At 41.3% G+C, this 19,304-nt stretch overlaps 1 protein-coding gene across 5 annotated transcripts in view; it reads left to right on the top strand.

The window, feature by feature from the left end:
* Nucleotides 1-19,304, top strand: part of NDEL1 (nudE neurodevelopment protein 1 like 1) — a 55,049-nt gene that overhangs the window by 32,913 nt on the left and 2,832 nt on the right. For 3 of the 5 annotated variants that reach the window (NM_001280356.1, XM_016930574.4, XM_063798057.1), the window contains 5 exon segments: nt 623-771; nt 2,411-2,547; nt 4,640-4,813; nt 8,638-8,729; nt 13,835-13,986. In NM_001280356.1, the coding sequence (NP_001267285.1) occupies nt 623-771; nt 2,411-2,547; nt 4,640-4,813; nt 8,638-8,729; nt 13,835-13,986 (704 nt within the window). 5 annotated transcript variants of the gene reach the window in all.

Below are 19,304 nucleotides of genomic sequence, written 5' to 3'. Positions count from 1 at the left end.
CAAAAGCTGCCTGATGATTTGTTTTGACAGATAGGTTGCCTCGTTCTGCAGTATGTTTACAATTATATTGATAGGGAATATGCATTTATTTCATTATTGTTCATAGCCCTTTCAGTTTTGGAGTTTAGTTAGGGTTAAAAATTTCCCTTCTAAAAAGGAATTTTCAGGAGCAAAAGGATTCACCCCTTTCTCTGCCCTTTACCATCTACTGTAGCCACATGCTTGAGGGTGTTTAGTGTCTGGGGAGTGGGTGGGTTCTGGGAAGGTTGGGTGGGCAGGTGAAAGGTAGGGAATGTGAACTCTGTGCTTACCCTGGGCCGCATTTAGCCTGAAAACCCAGAGGTTTCCTTAACAAGTTTGCGGATTTTGAGGCAAGGGTTTTTTATATTCTTTTCAGAGAGATTGTTATTGGGTTTCTTTCTGAGAGGAGAATGGTTGACAAAATTTAACATGAGTTTAGGCGCTTAGAATGAATGTGTCATTTAGTTGTTTTTAAAGTAATTGTTACAAGAGTGTGGGTAAATTCCTTGGGTTTCCCCCCCACCCTTTTAACTTGAGTTACCTCTTTAGTAAAGAGAACTGTATATTAATGACATGTACTTTCCTATACTGATGCCCTCAGGAGAAGCTAGAGCATCAATATGCACAGAGCTATAAGCAGGTCTCAGTGTTAGAAGATGATTTAAGTCAGACTCGGGCCATTAAGGAGCAGTTGCATAAGTATGTGAGAGAGCTGGAGCAGGCCAACGACGACCTGGAGCGAGCCAAAAGGTAAACGAATGACTGCATTTTGTTAGAAAAAAACCACCTTGGTAATTAGTGATTAAAATCTTTATTAGGCTCTTCCCCTAGATCTTAGTCCCAGAACATTTCCTGTTGGTGTTTCATGTCACCTGTAACTCATCGGACGGAAAGGAACCCCAAATCCTCATCTCCCAGATAACGCCCTTCAAAGCTTTCTCTTTGAATTTTTCTTTTTTCCTTCTTTCATATACTGTGGTTGATCCTATTGGTTTTGTTTTGTTTTTTGAGACAGGGTCTCACATTGTCGCCCAGTCTGGAGTGCAGTGGCATGATCTCGGCTCACTGCAACCTCTGCCTCCCAGATTCAAGCGATTCTTGTGCCTCAGCCTTCCAAGTAGCTGGGATTATAGGCATGTGCCACCACACCCAGCTAATTTTTGTATTTTTAGTAGAGACGGGGTTTTGCCATGTTGGCCAGGCTGGTCTTGAATTCCTGCCATCAAGTGATCTGCCCACCTCGGCCTCCCAAAGTGCTGGGATTATAGGCATGAGCCACTGCACCCAGCCTAGGTTTTGTGTATTTATTTTTTAAACTGTCTCATGCATTCCCCCATCTTCCCTCTGTGCTCTTAACACTTCCATACTTCCTGTAGGTCCTCATATCTTATACCTGGATTCTGTAGTTATCCTCTAGCTGATATATCTTTATATTTCTATTCCTTTTTATTCTCTTTTAATACTGACTGATGAATTTTCATAAAATGTTGATTTCAGTTCAAATTTCTGAACAACGTGCAGTGGCTTGCTATCACTGTTGCCAAACTTTTATGCATCTGTAATTAGTTGTTTCTTAACCATTCCAAACTTAATTCCTATTACTTTATAATTGTTTCCTGGTATTTCCTTCCTTAATATTTATCCAGTGAGTCTTAAGTGACTGACATGATGCTAAACTTACAGATGCCGAGCTAGTCTGGTCACTACCCTTGGGGGTGACAGATATGTACATTCACTATCTTAATACCCTAGTAAAAAAAAGTGGGCAAGCTGCTGCTCCAGGGCATAGAGGAGGCTGCAGCCAGATTGGTTGCGGGGAGGGGGGGGCTGGGGGGGGAACCAATCAGAGGCTGAAGTGAAGTTACAAAGGGACATCCTATGCAAATGTCTGAGTGGTTGCAGAAAGCAAAGGGAATAGCTTCTGGTCCTTTTGTTACTTAGGTGTGGAAAGTTCCGGTTTTCCTTTTGATTTAGTTCTAAGAAGTCAGTGTGAATTGGCCTTAGTTAGGTTCCCTGACTTGGGACTTAATGTTTTAAACAAACTCTTACATATATTACAAGTTTTGAAAAGTTTTCTTTCTGAAAATGTGTAAACTTGATTGTATTGTGTTCAAAACACAGTGGAGATATAAATAGTGTAACAAATAGCCTTTCTGTAGGGAACATTAAGGAATAGATGGGAATTTAAAAGAATGTATTGCATATATTGCCCAACTGATAGAGACACTACGTGCCAGCAGTGGTCAGGAAGGGGCAAGATCATCTTGTTTGAATGGGGCCAGGCTGGCTAGGTCAGGAAGTGTCGCGAGATAAACTGACAGTTTCCTTTTGTACTATCTGTTTGCACATGTTATTTATTTAATTCGTGTACTCTAATTTTTCTTTTTAGGGCAACAATAGTTTCACTGGAAGACTTTGAACAAAGGCTAAATCAGGCCATTGAACGAAATGCATTTTTAGAAAGTGAACTTGATGAAAAGGAATCTTTGTTGGTCTCTGTACAGAGGTTAAAGGATGAAGCAAGAGGTAAAATTTATAACTTAAAGAATACAGTTGACCCTTGATCAACATGGGTTTGAATTGTGTGGGCCCACTTATACTCTGAATTTTTTTCAACCAAACGTGGATTGAAAATACAGTATTCACGGCATTCAAAACCCTGTATATGGAGGGCTGACTTTTCATATATACGGGCTGACTGTGGGACTTCAGTAGGCGCCAATTTTGGTGTAGGTGGGGGTCCTGGAACCAATCCCCATGTATACTGAGGGACAACTGTATTTATCCTCCCTTACCTTACTGTCCCTATGCCAGAAGAAGCTTAGAGTCAACTTTTTTTGGAGACGAAGTCTCGTACTTTCACCCAGGCTGGAGTGCAATGGCGCAATCTCAGCTCACTGCAAATTCCGCCTCCTGGGTTCAAACAATTCTCCTGCCTCAGCCTCTCGAGTAGCTGGGATTACAGGTGCCCGCCACCACACCCAGCTGATTTTTGTATTTTTAGTAGAGACGGGATTTCACCATATTGGCCAGGCTGATCTCGAACTCCTGACCTCGTGATCCGGCCGCCTTGGCCTCCCAAAATGCTGGGATTACAGACGTGAGCCACGCGCCTGGCCCCATCCAGCTAATTAAGAAAACATTTTTTTTGTGGAGATGGTCTCAGTATGTTGGCCAGGCTGGTTTTGAACCCTTGGCCTTAAATGATCCTTCTGGTTCTGTCTCCCAAAATGTTGGGATTATGGGTGTGAGCCACTGTGCCTGGCTTCTTAATCATTTTAAAGTGTACAGTCCAGTAGTGTTAAGTATAGTCAAATTGTTGTGTAAACAAATTTTTAGAACTTTTTCATCTTGCAAAACTGAAACTATACCTATTGAATAGTGACTACCCATTTTCCCTTCCCTTCAGCCCCTGGCAACCACAGTTCTACTTTCTATGAGTTCAGCTACTTTAGATACCTCATATAAGGGAGATTATACAGTATTTGTGACTGGTTTATTGCATTTAGCATAATGTCCTCAAGGTTTATCCATGTGTAGTATGTGACAAAATTTCCTTCTTTTTTAAGGCTGAATGATACTCCATTGTATGTATTCATTTTCTTTATCTGTTCATCTGTGGATGGACATCAAGTTGCTCCCATCTCTTGCTATTGCGAATGATACCGCTGTGAACATGGGTGTCCAAATATCTCTTTGAGATCCTGTTTTGAATTCGTTTGGATACATACCCAAAAGGGGGATGACTTTGTTCCTTTTTTAACACAAGCAAATATTCTGTAAGTTAAATTGCATAATTGGAAAAGATAACATTAATTTTGGGTTAAAAACTCGACATTGGCTGGGTGTGGCGGCTCACGCCTGTAATTCTAGCACTTTGGGAGGCTGAGGCGGGTGGATCATTTGAGGTTAGGAGTTCGAGACCAGCCTGACCAACATGGTGAAACCCCATCTCTACTAAAAATACACAAAAAAGAATTAGCTGGGTGTGGTGGCGGGCACCTGTAATCCCAGCTACTTGGGAGGCTGAGGCAGGAGAATCACTTGAACCCAGGAGGTGGAGGTTGCAGTGAGCCGAGATTGTGTCACTGCACTCTAGCCTGGGCGACAGAGCAAGACTCTGTCTCAAAAAAGAAAGAAAACCCTCAATATTTGAAAGCATGAGAAAAATTTAAACCGTTCTGAATACTTCTTTTCTAAAACTAAATATTTCATAGTGATAATAGTTAATGCCAGCCCATTTAAAATTACAAAAATGCACTTAGTTGATTTTGCAATAACCCCAAAACTACATCATTTGAAAATAAAAGCAAATAAGTTGGTGAAGAATATTTACTTTTGTGTGAATTGTACTGTGGACTCTGCACTGTTTCTTTTTGCATATAAGCATAAGTAACTTCTCTCAGGTTATAGCATTTTTAAATTCTAAAAGATCGTTTAGACAGTAGTTTTGCCATTTTTATTCCCCTAGAAATGAAAGTTATACTTAAATAGGAAATTCATTTTTGAGAAATAGTAATTTAGGAAGAAGCCCTTTATGACATTTTAGATGTCACTTTGCTTGATATATTTGCTCCCTCTAGTGAGTATTCCTGCCCTTGTTTGCAATATTTTACAGATTTAAGGCAAGAACTAGCAGTTCGGGAAAGACAACAGGAAGTAACTAGAAAGTCGGCTCCTAGCTCTCCAACTCTAGACTGTGAAAAGATGGACTCCGCCGTCCAAGCATCACTTTCTTTGCCAGCTACCCCTGTTGGCAAAGGAACGGAGAACACTTTTCCTTCACCGAAAGGTTTGTAATGTCTTTTCTTTTTGAGGCGATGTGTTAGATGATCAGCTTACGGGGGTTTGTTGCTGAAGGCGGTTGCTAAGGTTTAAAGAGTAATTTTAGTTTAAAAGTTGGTGAAGTCTAGTGCTATGTGAAATAGAAGAAGGAATTGTTTTCCTAGGCCACTAATATATAGGAAACAGTGAAATGATGGTTACATTTAAGATGAGATTTTTAAAAGTTAAAGGTTTTTAAGGAAAGTTAATTTTTTGATGATAGCAATAGATTTTGTGATTACAGCAGTATGTTTAGGTAGAAAATTTTAAACACAGAAAAAAAAAGAAAATAAAAATCATGTTATCTTACCACTTACAGGCACCCACCATTAACATTTTGAGTTTTTTTTCTATTGTGTGCTTGTGTGTGTTTGTGCACATCTCTTTGTCACATGCAAATTTGGGGATCATATTTAAACACAGTTTTATTTCTTCCTTTTGCCACTTTCCATATCATGGGAGACCTGAGGCCTTTCTACATAGAATGTACAGAGAATCATTAAGTTATCTTTCAGACTCATGTAAGACCGGCTTGGATGGACATGCCCATTCTGTTACATGCTTCAGGAGCTGCCATTTTCAAAAGCATTGTTCGGAGTAATTGATGATTGGCACATACAGAATACTCACATTGCCATGAACCAGTGTGTTTTTTAAAATCCGGATAAGCAGAAAAACCACCTAGTAGCCACTAGATAGAACCTTAAAATGGAATCTTAAAGCTCTCAATTGAGATTTGTTTAGATTTTGCAGCTCGCAGTTCATATTTCTGCTACTCTCATCCCCCCTTGCTTTTTTTTTCCACCCTATATTGAAGCTGTCATCCCACCCTTTTTAAAATATAGGGTTTTATCTTTTAGAATGCTGTGTGGGCAACTAGTACAGTGAGCTCTCTCTGTCTGCGCTACTCAATAGTCACCAGCCCATGTGGCTATTTAAATTTATATTAAAATGAAATAAAATATAAAATTCAGTTTCTTCGTCACATTAACCACATTTCAAGTGCTCAGTAACCCTTGAATAGGTAATTCAACTTGTCTTTGCCTTGTTACGAGATGATATCAGATAAGGTATGTGAAGGTGCTATATGGTTGTAAGGTGTTACTAATTGCACTAGGTTTACTGCTGAGGACAAAGGGCAGTTAATAGATTATTAGCAGTCATCAGGAGCCCTCACGGTCAGTTTTTCAGAAGAGCCGCTTGTATATTTGAAGATTTCACAATTACACCTGAGGACTAACAAAGTTTTGCTTTTATGTTACTGATTAGAATTATGCAGATCTGAAAATCCTTTAATTGAAGACGAATCAGAATAGTGAAAAGCCTCAGGTGCGGTGACACCCACAGGTGGTGCACATTTTTTTTTAATAGCCCGTTAGAGTTTTCATTCAGGGACTTGGGGAGTCAAAAGGACATGGAGCCTGCTCTGGCACGGCATGAGATGTGCCAACCCTATGGCAGTAATATTTGCTTAATAGATATGTTTTTAGGCTGGAACCAATAGCATGAATTTTCACTGGCTAACCTAAAAGCTGCTGTGCACTAGATCACTGCAATTTCATTACAAGAAAGCACAGAGTTGTGAGCAGCAGCAGGTGGTCAGAGAAATCGGTAAGATCTTAGAGCTGATCTTTCTGAAGTGGTCTGTCTTTAATTGTATTTTACCTTTTACAATGTTTGTTTCTCTTTCTTTCTTTCTTTCTTTTTCTTTCTTCCTTTCTTTCTTTTCTTTTTCTTCTCTTTTTTTTTTTTTTTTGACAGAGTTTTGCTTTTTTTGCCCAGGCTAGAGTGCAATGGTGTGATCTTGGCTCATTGCAACTTCTGCCTCCTGGGTTCAAGTGATTCTCCTGCCTCGGCCTCCCAAGTAGCTGGGATTACAGGTGTGTGCCACCACACCCAGCTAATTTTGTATTTTTAGTAGAAATGGGGTTTCACCATGTTGGTCAGGCCAGTCTCAAACTCCTGACCTCAGGTGATCCATCCACCTCAGCCTCCCAAAGTGCTGAGAGTACAGGCGTGAGCCACCATGCCCAGCCTACAATGTTTGTTTCTAAAAAGCATTTAAAGCAACTTACCATAAAAGCACAGATTTAATAACACCTAAAATGTAAAACTTGAATAGGGAAAAATGAGATCTAGAAATCCCTGCCAAGAACAGTACAGTGGTTTTTTATATCACGTTGAGCGCCTGTTATGTGTCATGTGTTATTCTGGATGCTGGGAGCACAGTGGTAAGACAAAGCCCCTGCCTTCAATGAGATTATATTCTAGAGGAGAAGAAGGATAATAAACAACAAAAAAGCCACACAAGTATTTTCGTTGCTGATTAGCACTCTGTGGAAAACAAACATAAAAAATAATAGCTAACCTTTATTGAGTACTTACTACGTGCATTTTTAAAGTACATTAATTTAAACTTCACAACATCTTTATGATGAGGTAGTTGTTATTTGCCCCCTTTTACATATGGGTAACTTACCCAGTGGCTGAACTGGATTTGAATACAGTAGTTCAGCTCAAGAGCCGTTAATCATGATGTCATATTATCTCTTAAAAATTAAGAAATGTGCACGACTGAAAACCTTACTGAGTGTGGAAGAAGATATGGGTAAATATCACGGTAAATACTATGATTCTGAATGGGAAGACTTAATTTTCTTACAATATCCATTCTCCCCAAGTCAATCTGTAATTTCAACTTCTAATAAAAATCCTAATAGGATTTAAAAAATTGATATGTTGATATTAAAATTATTTTGGAATAGTAAATGTGCAAGAACAGCTGAGAAAAATTTGAAATGGGCTAATAGCAAGAGGGATCTTTGCCTTTTGAGATCTCAAAATATATTTTAACATTATAATAAAGTAGCATACGTCTGATAGAATAGGCTAATAGTTCAATGGAACTGAAATATATTCATATATTTAGGGAATTTAGTTTATAGTTATAGTGCTATTTCAGATGAGATGAGTTTTCCCTAAATGATACTAGGACAATTGGCTCTCCATTTGGAGGAAAAAATTTAGATATGTATCTTATAGACAACTGTAATTTCTAGGTGAATTAAATGATCTAAATGTAAAAAAATTAGAAAAATACTAGGAGAAAGTATGGGAAACATTATGACATTAAGACGGAAAAGCCAAAGGTTCTCCTACCAAAACACAGTGTTTACAAGATGAATGTCACGCTGAGAGATAGAACATCTATAAGAGAAAGGGTGAACATCCAGAATGTATAGAGTTCTTACAAATTGATTACAGGAAAGACAAACCAGTAGAGAAATGTACAAAGACTAAACAGCTGATTTTCAGAAGAGATTGAAATGACTAGTTACTATGGAAATAGAAACTAAAAAATGTGACTATGAAATTGTCAAAAAAAAAAAGATAATATCTAATATTATCGAGGGCACCACCGCATAGATTGCTGATATTAGCACAGGCTTTTTAGAGAGCATTTTGGCAGTGTCTGTTAAGGTGAAAAAAATGGGCATATGCTCTGACCCAGCAGTTCTATTTTTAGGAATCTCTTTTCCAGAAATACTTGTCTAGATGTTTAAGAGTATATGTCCTTGTAGCATTATTTATAATGGCGAAAAATTTGATATAATGTAAATATCCACCAATTGGACAGTGGTTTAGCCTATTTATGGTATCTATACTTTATCCATAGTTTGAAGTAGTTTGTTGATATTGTATTGAGTGTTACACTACTTTGTAACATCAACAACAAAACCCAAATGTAAAGGGAACTGCAAGTGTAATCACTCAGCTTTTATTTTTCTCTAGCTATACCAAATGGTTTTGGTACCAGTCCACTAACTCCCTCTGCTAGGATATCAGCACTAAACATCGTGGGGGATCTCTTACGGAAAGTAGGGGTAAGTTTCAATTATTTATCACTAGGTGTTTCCACTGACAAGGTATTGAATTATTTCTTAATTTGAAGTGAGGGAAGAAAGAAAGGATACTTTCCTGTGGTAAAGGCTGTCATGAAGCTCAGAAGCAAAAGCATCCATTGACTAGCCAAGTCCAGATGACACTTCATGATGCCCCTGCCGAAGGGCCTGTACCTTGAGCTCTGAGGTTCCCACCGGGGCAGTCTTCCTGTTCCCCACTCCTGTTTCAACAGCACGATGCCTCTGTCCTTGCCTAGAATACTTTGTCTAAGGCCTGCTGTGTGTCTTCTACCACCCTCATCCTGGTCTTTGCTGCTGTCTACCGTCTTCCTGGTCATTCGTTTGTTTTGTGTTTGTGGGACTTTAACATTTGGCTCATGGCATTACTCTCTACTTTTAGTCTTGCCCACCTTATTTCCTTGGCCACCTCAACTTCAGTGCCTTCTCCTTGGTGTGAGCCTTGTATTCCAGAACAGTTTCGCTTCTGAAATATTAAACGCAGCCAGACACGGTGGCTCACGCCTGTAATCCCAGCACTTTGGGAGGCCGAGGCGGGTGGATCACCTGAGGTCAGGAGTTCAAGACTAGCCTGGCCAACATGGTGAAACCCCGTCTCTACTAAAAATACAAAAATTAGTCGGCATGGTGGCAGATGCCTGTAATCCCAGCTACTTGGGAGGCTGAGGCAAGAGAATCACTTGAACCCAGGAGGCGGAGGTTGCAGTGAGCCGAGATTGAGCCACTGCACTCCAGCCTGGGCAACAGACAGCAAGACTCCATCTCAAAAAAAAAAAAATTAAACCTGTTTTTCTGCTTAATCAGTGTGTTACTGTGTACCATACCTACTCTTTAACCTCATCAAGAGTATTACCCCATTTTTTAGTGTGTTTGTTTTTATCAGCCATCTCTTGCTTTCACTTCCTTTCTATTCATCTGTGATCTCACACATCTCTTACTCTGTCACTGTTGACTTCATGGTCTCTCTGGCCACAAAGGAGATCTGCAGTCTGAATTACTGGAAACAGTTGCAGAACCATGTGGATTTATGCCACTATCAAGTCAGCATTTCTAGCATTAGCTCCCATTCCTATTTCCCATAGTGAGTTTTACCTCTCCTTTCAGTAATCAACCCTTGCCATTTCCCACTATCTACTACCCCCTTCGCTTATTTTTGTGTGTGACACTTTCTAAAAAATGTAGAAATTGCATTATACTTTATCTAAAGCAGATATGGGAGGCCAAGACACAGGTCCTATGTTTGCCTGTTTCAGCTCATCATAGGGGTTATTTTCTAACCATCAGATTAAACCTGCATTTTTAAGGTTAAAATACAAAGTAAAGTGCACAGGTCGTTCCTACAGTACATAATCTTTCTTCACTCCCAAGATAACCATTTTAAAATCCTCTATGTTGGAGTATTTGTCTTTATAACTTGAAATCATGTGCTTATTTTTCTGTTTATCTTGATTTACTCAACTTTAAGCAAAGAGATTTTTATTTTTATTTTTTGTTCTTTTAAAAAAATTAACGTTCTTAAACTTTTGTTTCCGAATGTATTAGGTTATATCTTTTTTTTTTTTTTTTTTTTTTTTTTGAGAACGGAGTCTCACTTTGTTGCCAAGGCTGGAGTGCAGCGGCACGATCTCAGCTCACTGCAACCTCTGCCTCCCAGGTTCAAGCGATTCTCCTGCATCAGCCTCCTGAGTAGCTGGGATTACAGGCACATGCCACCACACCTGGCTAATTTTTGTATTTTTAGTAGAGACGGGGTTTCACCATGTTGGCCACGCTGGTCTTGAACGCCTGACTTCAGGTGATCTGCCTGCCTTGGCCTCCCAAAGTGCTGGGATTATAGGCATGAGCCACCATGTCTGGCCAGTATTAGACTATATCTTAACTCTCTGTTCTCTCCCTTTCTTCCCCACCACACTCCCACTCCGCTTTCCTTTTCTGAGCCCTCTACTAGCTGTGTGAGCTCTCTGTTGGTTGGTTCTAAAAATGGAAAAGTAGTCAAACAGCATTTGTAACAATGCACATATATGTGTTATTTACTGTGTAATCACAGAGGAGATGCTGGACTTTCAGGTGGGTCTTTATATTTGTGCCATTCAACAAATGTGTTTTGAGAATTTTGTTCTTTAACTGTAATTTACTCAAAATCATACTGGGTTTTTAAATATTTCGTATTGTAGCTGACTGTACGCTGCTTTCTTTTCCTAGCATTTCTGTTTCCCCTTCTTTCTTTTGAGTAGAAGAAACCTACACCTTTCTTTGCTCTCGGATCTTCTAGCTTCTTCTTCACACTCTTTGTGGGATGCCCTGATGGGCTTCGAGGGCTGCTGCATTGTTGTCGCCCTCGAATTTCTCTCCATTTTACTCTTGGGTTAGTTCTGCCTGTTCCTCACCCCACGTTGTTGTCTGTCTTTGTTCCTTGTTTGTTTTGCTTTAGTACTTTAATTTATTCAGAAGTGGTGCATGAAAGTTTAATTTGGCATCCTTGTATGGTTTACACATTCAGCTGACAATCTGTCTTCTAAGAGTTATCAAAATAACGACCTCCAAAAGTCATCAACACTTTGGGTCTGCTGGTGTCCACCGGCCCTTGTTGGCTTTTATGAATATTTCATTTATGCCTCTTTACACGACTTTGTCCACTGACTTGAACTGGAAGCCCTTCTCCACTCTTGCATGCCTTCACAGAGAAAATCAAGCTTTTGTTTTAAGCTTCTTTGATTTCTTTTCTCATCTTTTGTTATTACTCTCCTATTATTACCTCTATTTGTAGCCATTCCTCCTTTTTGTCCCAGTGGTAAAAGTGCAAATTCCTGTCCATGGCTAATTTTGTCCATCTGTGCTTTGGATCTCATTTCTTCCAACCCGTAAATCTTTATTTCTCCTGTATTTCAGCCTTTTACTATATATGCGTTAATATTTATGTATAATGTTTATGTATTACACATTATATGTTATGTGTTATACAGGTATACTTTGATATTTCTGTATTACACGTTATCCATATAAATATATGTAATACTTATGTGGTACATATTACATACTTTAAAGCTTCTTGAAAGCGTGTCCCCATTTATTGTTAGCATTTTGACTGCATGCACACGCCCCAGACACTTTAGCCTGGGCTCTGTCCCCTGCTCATGCCGCTAAAACTGCTCACTGGTGATCTCAGTGCTGTCAAATCCTGTGGATGCCGTTCTGTCTTAATTTTACTTGAAGCATTCAACACTGACCGTTTTTTTTTTTTTTTAATGCCCTCTTTTCTCTCCTTCTCTGATGCTGTTTCATGGCTGCTCCCAACTTTCTTTCCATTCCTCTTAGTCATCTTGTTGGGTCTTCATCTGCTCACCCTTTCAATATTGGTTTTACTCAGAGTTCTGTCCTTGATTTTCTGATCTTAATCACAGCCATAGTTTCATCCACCCCTGGGTGTGGATGTCTTTCAAATCTTAATCTCTAGACCACCCTTTCCCCCCTCAAAAGACCTGGTGCTCGTGCTTGGATGTCTCACAGATGTCTCAGACATAAGTTGTGCCTGCCGTGTGATAGATACTCAGTATGTATTTGAATGAATGCGTGTCTTGAATATAGGAATTGAATGGCTCTCAATTTGTACTGTGTGTGTGTGTGTGTAGCTTTAATAAGCTGCTGAATTATTGCTGAATTACGCTTATTCAGAGTTTGTTTTACAAGGTCATTACCTCTCTTCCTTTTTTCTGTTGTCATTTTAGTAGGTCATTGTACTTTTGTCATAGGAAAGAAGGAGAAGAAAAAAGTTTGTCTGTTTTTGTTGCTGTTTCTTTTTTTTGAGACAGAGTCTCACTCTGTCGCCCAGGCTGTAGTGCAGTGGTGCTATCAAGGCTCACGGCAATCTCTGCTTCCTGGGTTCCAGTGATTCTTGTGCCTTAGCCTCCTGCGTAGCTGGGATTACAGGTGCATGCCACCACACCCAGCTAATTTTTTTTATTTTTTCTTTAGTAGAGACAGGGTTTTACCATGTTGGCCAGGCTGGTCTCGAACTCATGGCCTCAAGTGATCCACCTGCCTTGGCCTCCTAAAGTGCTGGGATTACAGGAATGAGCCACTGCACCCAACCATTGTTGCTGTTTCTGAATAGCTGTTATTGAAATGTGGCGGGAGGAGGTCCAAATGGATTCTCAAAGTGAAGTATATGTTACCTGTGGGTTTAATTTAGCTGTGCATTCCCAGTCCTTTACTGTCATGGATAATACACATGAATTGTGTGTATATATATGTTTTGCCATGGATAGTATTTTTCTTTTTGGAGAAGGAGGGGTTTGATTTGGGCAAAGTGTTTATGGGAAAGAGACAGCTGGTGAAGTCTGAGTGTGTGGAAATACATGAGAAACGCCTGATCTCTTCATGTCATCTGCGCTGGTAGAGCCCTGTGCTTGCCAGGTGTTGTGGTGACAGGTGCAAAACAAGGGTGCCCAATTTAGAGGTAAATGCTAAAAGGCCAGTGTCATTTGCGGGTGAATTATTTAATTACAGACAAAGGGTATCAGTTAAACATTTTACAGAGTGCTGTCAGAAATAAAATAGCTTTTAATTTCATGTAAAGTGTTGTAAATGTTCTCATCCATTCTCATGCAGTAGAAAAAATGAAGAACCTAGAGAAAGAATTGGCTACTGTAAAAAAAATTCTCAAGTGATATTTTTGGGTTTTTTAATAGTGCTTGCTCCCAAAACACACCCTGCCCCCCAACACCAACTAACAGTCTACAGCTTAGAAACGAGCAATGGATAGGGTCAAGAGACCTGGGATCTGCTGTTCCACCTCCTGTACCACACTTTTTTTAGTTGTAAGGGGAAGATTATATGTATTTCCTTCAGTAACGCTAAGAGGAGGAAACAAAATATTCTGAGGTCATTAGAAAGGGAGCATAAGTATTCCCCCTTTTTATTAGAAAGTTGATTGATTATGGCTGAACTAACCACCATTATCAACTGAGATGAGTAAGTCTCGAGGCTTGAAATAGAAATGGTTTGAAATGCAAATTTTTATGTGCAGCTACTGTTTTGACAACCATATCATTCCTTCTTCTTTTTTGTAGGCTTTAGAATCCAAATTAGCAGCTTGCAGGAATTTTGCAAAGGACCAAGCATCACGAAAATCCTATATTTCAGGGAATGTTAACTGTGGGGTGCTGAATGGCAATGGCACAAAGTTCTCTCGATCAGGGCATACATCTTTCTTCGACAAAGGGTAAGTCCTGAATGTTTTAAGTGATAATTTTTTGAGTAGTAAAGTGACAGGTTAGTAAGTGAGCATAATGAAGCCTTGAAAAGGTAAACTCAGCTTGACAAACCTTCCCGAAGCCTGTTATCATTCTAATCTTAGGGGACATGACGTCTATTGTTGTCCTCTAGTCCCCATGGAGTCTGTTGCCCCAGGAACCCTGAATCTGAGACTTCTGTCCTGGGAAGCAGACTCTTGAAAGGCAGCAGTGTGAGGCTCTGGTGAGTCAAAATGACTGCGATAAGGTCCCTGTTCTCCAGGTGCTTACAGGCTGGCAGACTTGGAAATATTTTTTTGGGGTAGAAGACAGCATCACAATTAAATATATGCAAACTCTACAACAGACATCCCCTGTGAGAATTTTAGAGAAATATAAAGCCCTGAAGTACTTAGGCACTGGATCAAATACAGTTTAGGAGATACAACTTTTGTATAAAGTTAAGGCTTTTTTGAAGATTGAAATAAAATTGTCTTAAGGTTGAAGCATCCTTAATGCAAAAAATTTCAGTTAGTATGGAAGTATATGAACTAAAAAGTCATGGTTTCCTGCCTTCACACTGTTTCTGCATTCCTTACAGTTATTCCAAGGCATGCCAAATCATATTTTTATGGCATCTGCTCTAAGTTGTTTGTAACACAGTTACGGGATTATACTTTAAATATTGCTTTGCAGTGTGCCTATCATGACTTCTATTGCCATTATCTTTCCATGTCGTGTATATTATTCTACCTCAATTTACTTATTTATTTTTAAATACTACATGGTAATACATGGTTGTACAAGTATGCCTTAATATAGGTCACTATTAGGACCTGTGGCCTGGGATGCTCACGGTGTTGCCTAAGGTAGTTGTTATTGAAACAGCCAACAGGCACCCGTAATCCTTGGCCACTGTCTCTGCTTTGAGTCAAAGAGGTAATTCTTGCTTGTTTTTCTCTGAAAGCAGAGCAGGTACAACTCTAGAAACGCTCACAGTTTCTGAAAGCAGCTGGTGTTTTCTGCCGTCCTCAATAATTATGGCACACGTGTAAAGGAGCAGATTCGACACACGGTGCACTCTGAATAGGCTCTTATCCTTGCAGTGGAGTGTTTTGGTTGATCTCTGTCCCTAATTTTACCCTGGAGTATATACATTTCATTAAGGATTTTGTATTAAAAGCACATCCTAAAACATCACTATACAAATTAGAACTTTATTCTTTCTTAAAAAATTTGTTTAAATAATCTTTGTTTTCTTTTGAAGAGATGGGGGTCTCACTCTGTTGCCTAGGCTGATCTCAAACTCCTGGGCTCAAGTGATCCTCCTGCCTCAGCCTCCCAAAGTGCTGGGCTTGCCGCCGCGCCCAGCTGAAATCAGAACTTTATTCTAACCATTGGGTTTCCTCGGGTGGAGTAAACATAAAATTGATTTTCCTCAGGCTTAGGAGTTTCAGGCAGACTTGAGGCAGCCCTTGTTTTTATACTGGAATGATAAATGGAATGACTGGATGGTTTTACATGAGCGTAGCCATTTCCCCTGAATGATATGGAGAACTTTTAGGGTAGTCTTCATAAATGTTGGAAGCAGTGCCTAATTATTTTTCCCTACAACTTATAATGATCCTCTACTACAGTAGTTATTAGTTTCTCCTTGGAATCGTATTTCTTGATGGGCCGCAGGTGCCTTTCATGAGAGCAGGTGTGAATCATAAATGGATAGGTCGGACAGGTGCCTGTGCGTGTGGAAGCCCTGAAGAACAGTCACGAGGAGGGAAGGATGACACTGTCTGTTCAGGGTCGCTACTCCTGCCTGCCACTTGCCTCCCAAGACAGAGCACCAGGGCAGGGATTGCCAAGAGGTGAGCCTGCTCTGAGGGAGATGTGGGGACCTTAGGGTGAGCTGAAGCCAGGAACAGGCCTTGGGCACACTGACTGCACCCCTGCCCCTTGAGAGCATCCGAGATGTAAGTGTAGGCTTTACTTCCTGAGCTGAACCCTGAAATGTGCTGTGCTTCCCAATCGGAACAGTTGCAGATACTGAGTTTTGGTTTTAAATGGTAGACATTTTACATTGTGCCTTTTCTATTAAGAAATATGCTTTTGTGGGCTGGCTGTTGTGTGAGTATTTAGCTTATATGATAAGTGGATTGTGTATGCGCACTGAAATATTAACCTACTGTTGCTGGAGTTGTCTTTCTAGTTGCTGAGGATAACTCTTTTGTGGGTTTTGTTGTGTTTTCACTTTCTTGCCGCTTTGCTTCGATTCCGGCTTTTGGCCTGTCTGGCTTTTTACCTCTGGCTTTTCTTCTGCCGACCTGTTGACCAGATAAAAACCAAGATGTTGTGTAGCAGCCGCAAAAGGAAGGGCAGGATATCCCACTTCCCAGGTCCATTATACACTCTGGCAGGTTAAAAACACAAAAGCCTGTCTGTGTAGAAGTGGAGAAGTATGGCTTGTAGTTTCAGCATGAGAAAAGTGCCCCATTTGAAAAAGCCCTCCACTGCAGAACCTGCCTGCCCTCCCTCTCACTCCTGAGGAGTCTGTAGCACCGTGGCGATGGCTCACTAGTGCTGCCAGAAACCGGCGGCAGGATTGTTTGGGGGAGAGACATCATCAAAGTAGGTTTGTGTGCGTGTGCATGTGTGCGGGTGTACGTGTGTTCACCTTCCCACCCGCTGAAACTTCAGATGCAGTGAAGCCTTCTCACATAAAGCAATATACCTTAACTGGGCATATTGCTCTGTGGCATTCAAAAGTATTTTGTAAATTCTGGTCACTTGAGGGCTTCTTGGAATCAGGATTTTGTCTAGTCTGTGAGTACTTCTGCCAGTTCCTGAAACATGGGCTGCTGTGCCTGCTTCCCAGGTGCCGAGCTGTTTCCTTCAACCATGGTCACCCTTTGTCTCACCATCTGAAAGGACACACATTTCATGTGGAGTGTGGTCGCTTGGAGTCTCTCAAAAACACTCTTTTTTTCCCATAACTTTATGTAGTTTCTTAGGTAACATGTGCTCTATTTTTGTAAGCCACTCTGAGTTCTTTTGGGCTGTGTGTAGGTGGGCATGGACTAATTTTAGAGCATGATGTGGAAATAGTATTTGTATTACTATTTAATATGTTTTCCTTTCTTTTATTAGGCAAGAAAAAGTCATATTTCCCACGTTGTTCATGGGTAACTGAATTTGTTTGCTGTGCTCTTTTTCATTCTTTCTTAATCCTGGTGTGTGGTGGAAGACACATTAACAATCTGGTTTTACTAACTGCATGGGGCTGACTCAGCTTTAACCAACTTACAGCCCATCAGTGAGCTTTCACGGTCCTGTTCGACTTGACTGTATGCCGTTATTAGTTCAGCTGTGAGAAACAAGAACAAATTAGTTGCAGTGGTCCTGGGGTGGCTGGGAGTAGCATGCCAGGTGGCCCGCCTGAGATGGGCTAGGGCGCTGTAGTGTTGATTTCAGAGTCTGGCGATGGGGGTTTGAGGTCACTGTCAGGCCCTGGGATCACCTTTGACTGTCTTCCTGGGACTGGGGTTCTTCCCGTTACCCAGTTGCTTCTGTTTTCTCAAGTCAGGCACCAGTGTGAGCACTCCCTCACCTCTGCGCTCACGCATGGAGTCCCCAGTTAAAATGGAATGGTACATGGGGACGTGTGTAAGATCTGCCTTACATTTCAGAACTGCTTTGCAGTTTGCAGAGCCTGGGCTGAGAATTGGAGCAGGCTGGAGCTGCTCTGAGCCCACACTCATCCACTGAAATAGGAGACTCAGGTGTGGCGTGTGCCTGCCTGCAGGCTCTTCTGGATAGCTTGAGCCCACCCTCCTGCCCTCTCCAGTGTCCTCATCCTTGCTGCTTTGACAGAGTTAATGTTTCCGTCCTTCATCTCAGCTGCTTTAGATTTATTGTCCTGAGTAGCTTCTAAGTGTGCCTTGGCTCTTCCCCCTTTTCACTTCTTCCACTGACATTTTACAACTGACCTTAGCACTTTTTCTTAACTGGATTCTCTATATTTCAGTCTCCTTAACTAGTCTTTGGTGGTAAGATCATGAAATTTTATAGCTCTGGAACCTTTTTTTTTACATATGTGATTCCCAGATCTGTATCTTCAAGCCTGCCCCATCACTCTTCCTTCAGTCCTGTCTTGTGCACTGGGACATTGCCCTGTGGCTCTTTGCTGCTCCCTGAAACTGAATCTGTTGAATATAGAGTCTCTTCTCTTGCAAATCTTTTCCCCATGCACAGCTTTGCAGGCCTCTGAAGGACTTCACTAGACCTGTCATCCCATCTAGAAGGCCAGCTTTCTTCTCTCTGTGTTCTTTAACTTTCTACTTTTTGAGTCAGGAGAGAGGCGCTAGGTGAGACCCTGGTGGATTGATGTTCTCTCTCTACTCCACCCACCTTCACATTAAGCGTTCCATTTCTGCCCATGTAGAAATTTACTGGTTCTCTCTTTATAGTCTGGGCTGCACCACTTACTTTTCCCATTAGAGCCGGCCTGCATTGGAGTGCCGAAGTGGTTGCTTCTGAGGGCTGCTAGGTGGCCTCTGACCAGGAGGAGACTAGAAAAGGGTCCTGGCCTGGGCATCTGGAGGCAGCTGTGGCCCCGACTTCCCCATCAGTGGCTCACTAGGTAAGCCTAGGCTAATGGCTGGACCTTCTCTTGCTTTGGTTGCCTTGGCAGTGGAACAGTGGGATGAACCTGTTGTTCCTTACGGTCCACTTGAAAATGCCAGAATCCCATCCTCAACCTGCTCGAGGAGCCATCTCCTAGTTGCTGCTTTTGCACACCCCCGTGGCCCAGGTGCCAGATTCTTCTTGGCATCCAATGGTGCTCCCTTTCTGCCAGGTTCCGGGCGCTGTCTGCAGTACAGGTTTAGGGGCTTGCCTGCCACTGTGATGTGTGAGGCCGGGAATCTGAGGTTCACACGTGCTGAGAGCTGCAGGCATTTGTGGGGCCTGCCTGGTTGTCCCTGAGGTTTCTAGGAGAAGCAGGTGTCAGGGACTCTGGGACTAGCCAGACAGATGGAGCCTATTATATGAGGGCTACCGTGGCAAATAGGATATGGCCTTGGCCGCGGAAGAGGCACAGGCCTGTGACCTTGGGGGAGTGGGAAGGATGATTTCAAACTTGCAAATGTGTTGAAGCTCAAAAATCAGACCTAACCCAGTGAGGAAAGAGACAATCTGGCTGTTTGTCGTCGAAGTAGGACAGTGTGCAACAGGGAGAAATGACATTTGTCAGAGCCTTTCTCCTGGGGCTCTTGGTCTCTGTATGCGTGGTTGGAATTTAAACTCCACATATGTA

The sequence above is a fragment of the Pan troglodytes genome, chromosome 19 (genome assembly GCF_028858775.2).
Source record: "Pan troglodytes isolate AG18354 chromosome 19, NHGRI_mPanTro3-v2.0_pri, whole genome shotgun sequence".
Classification (NCBI taxonomy): Eukaryota; Metazoa; Chordata; class Mammalia; order Primates; family Hominidae; genus Pan; species Pan troglodytes.
The sequence above is the reverse complement of the archived record's forward strand: the minus strand, read 5'-3'. Positions and strand labels throughout refer to the sequence as shown.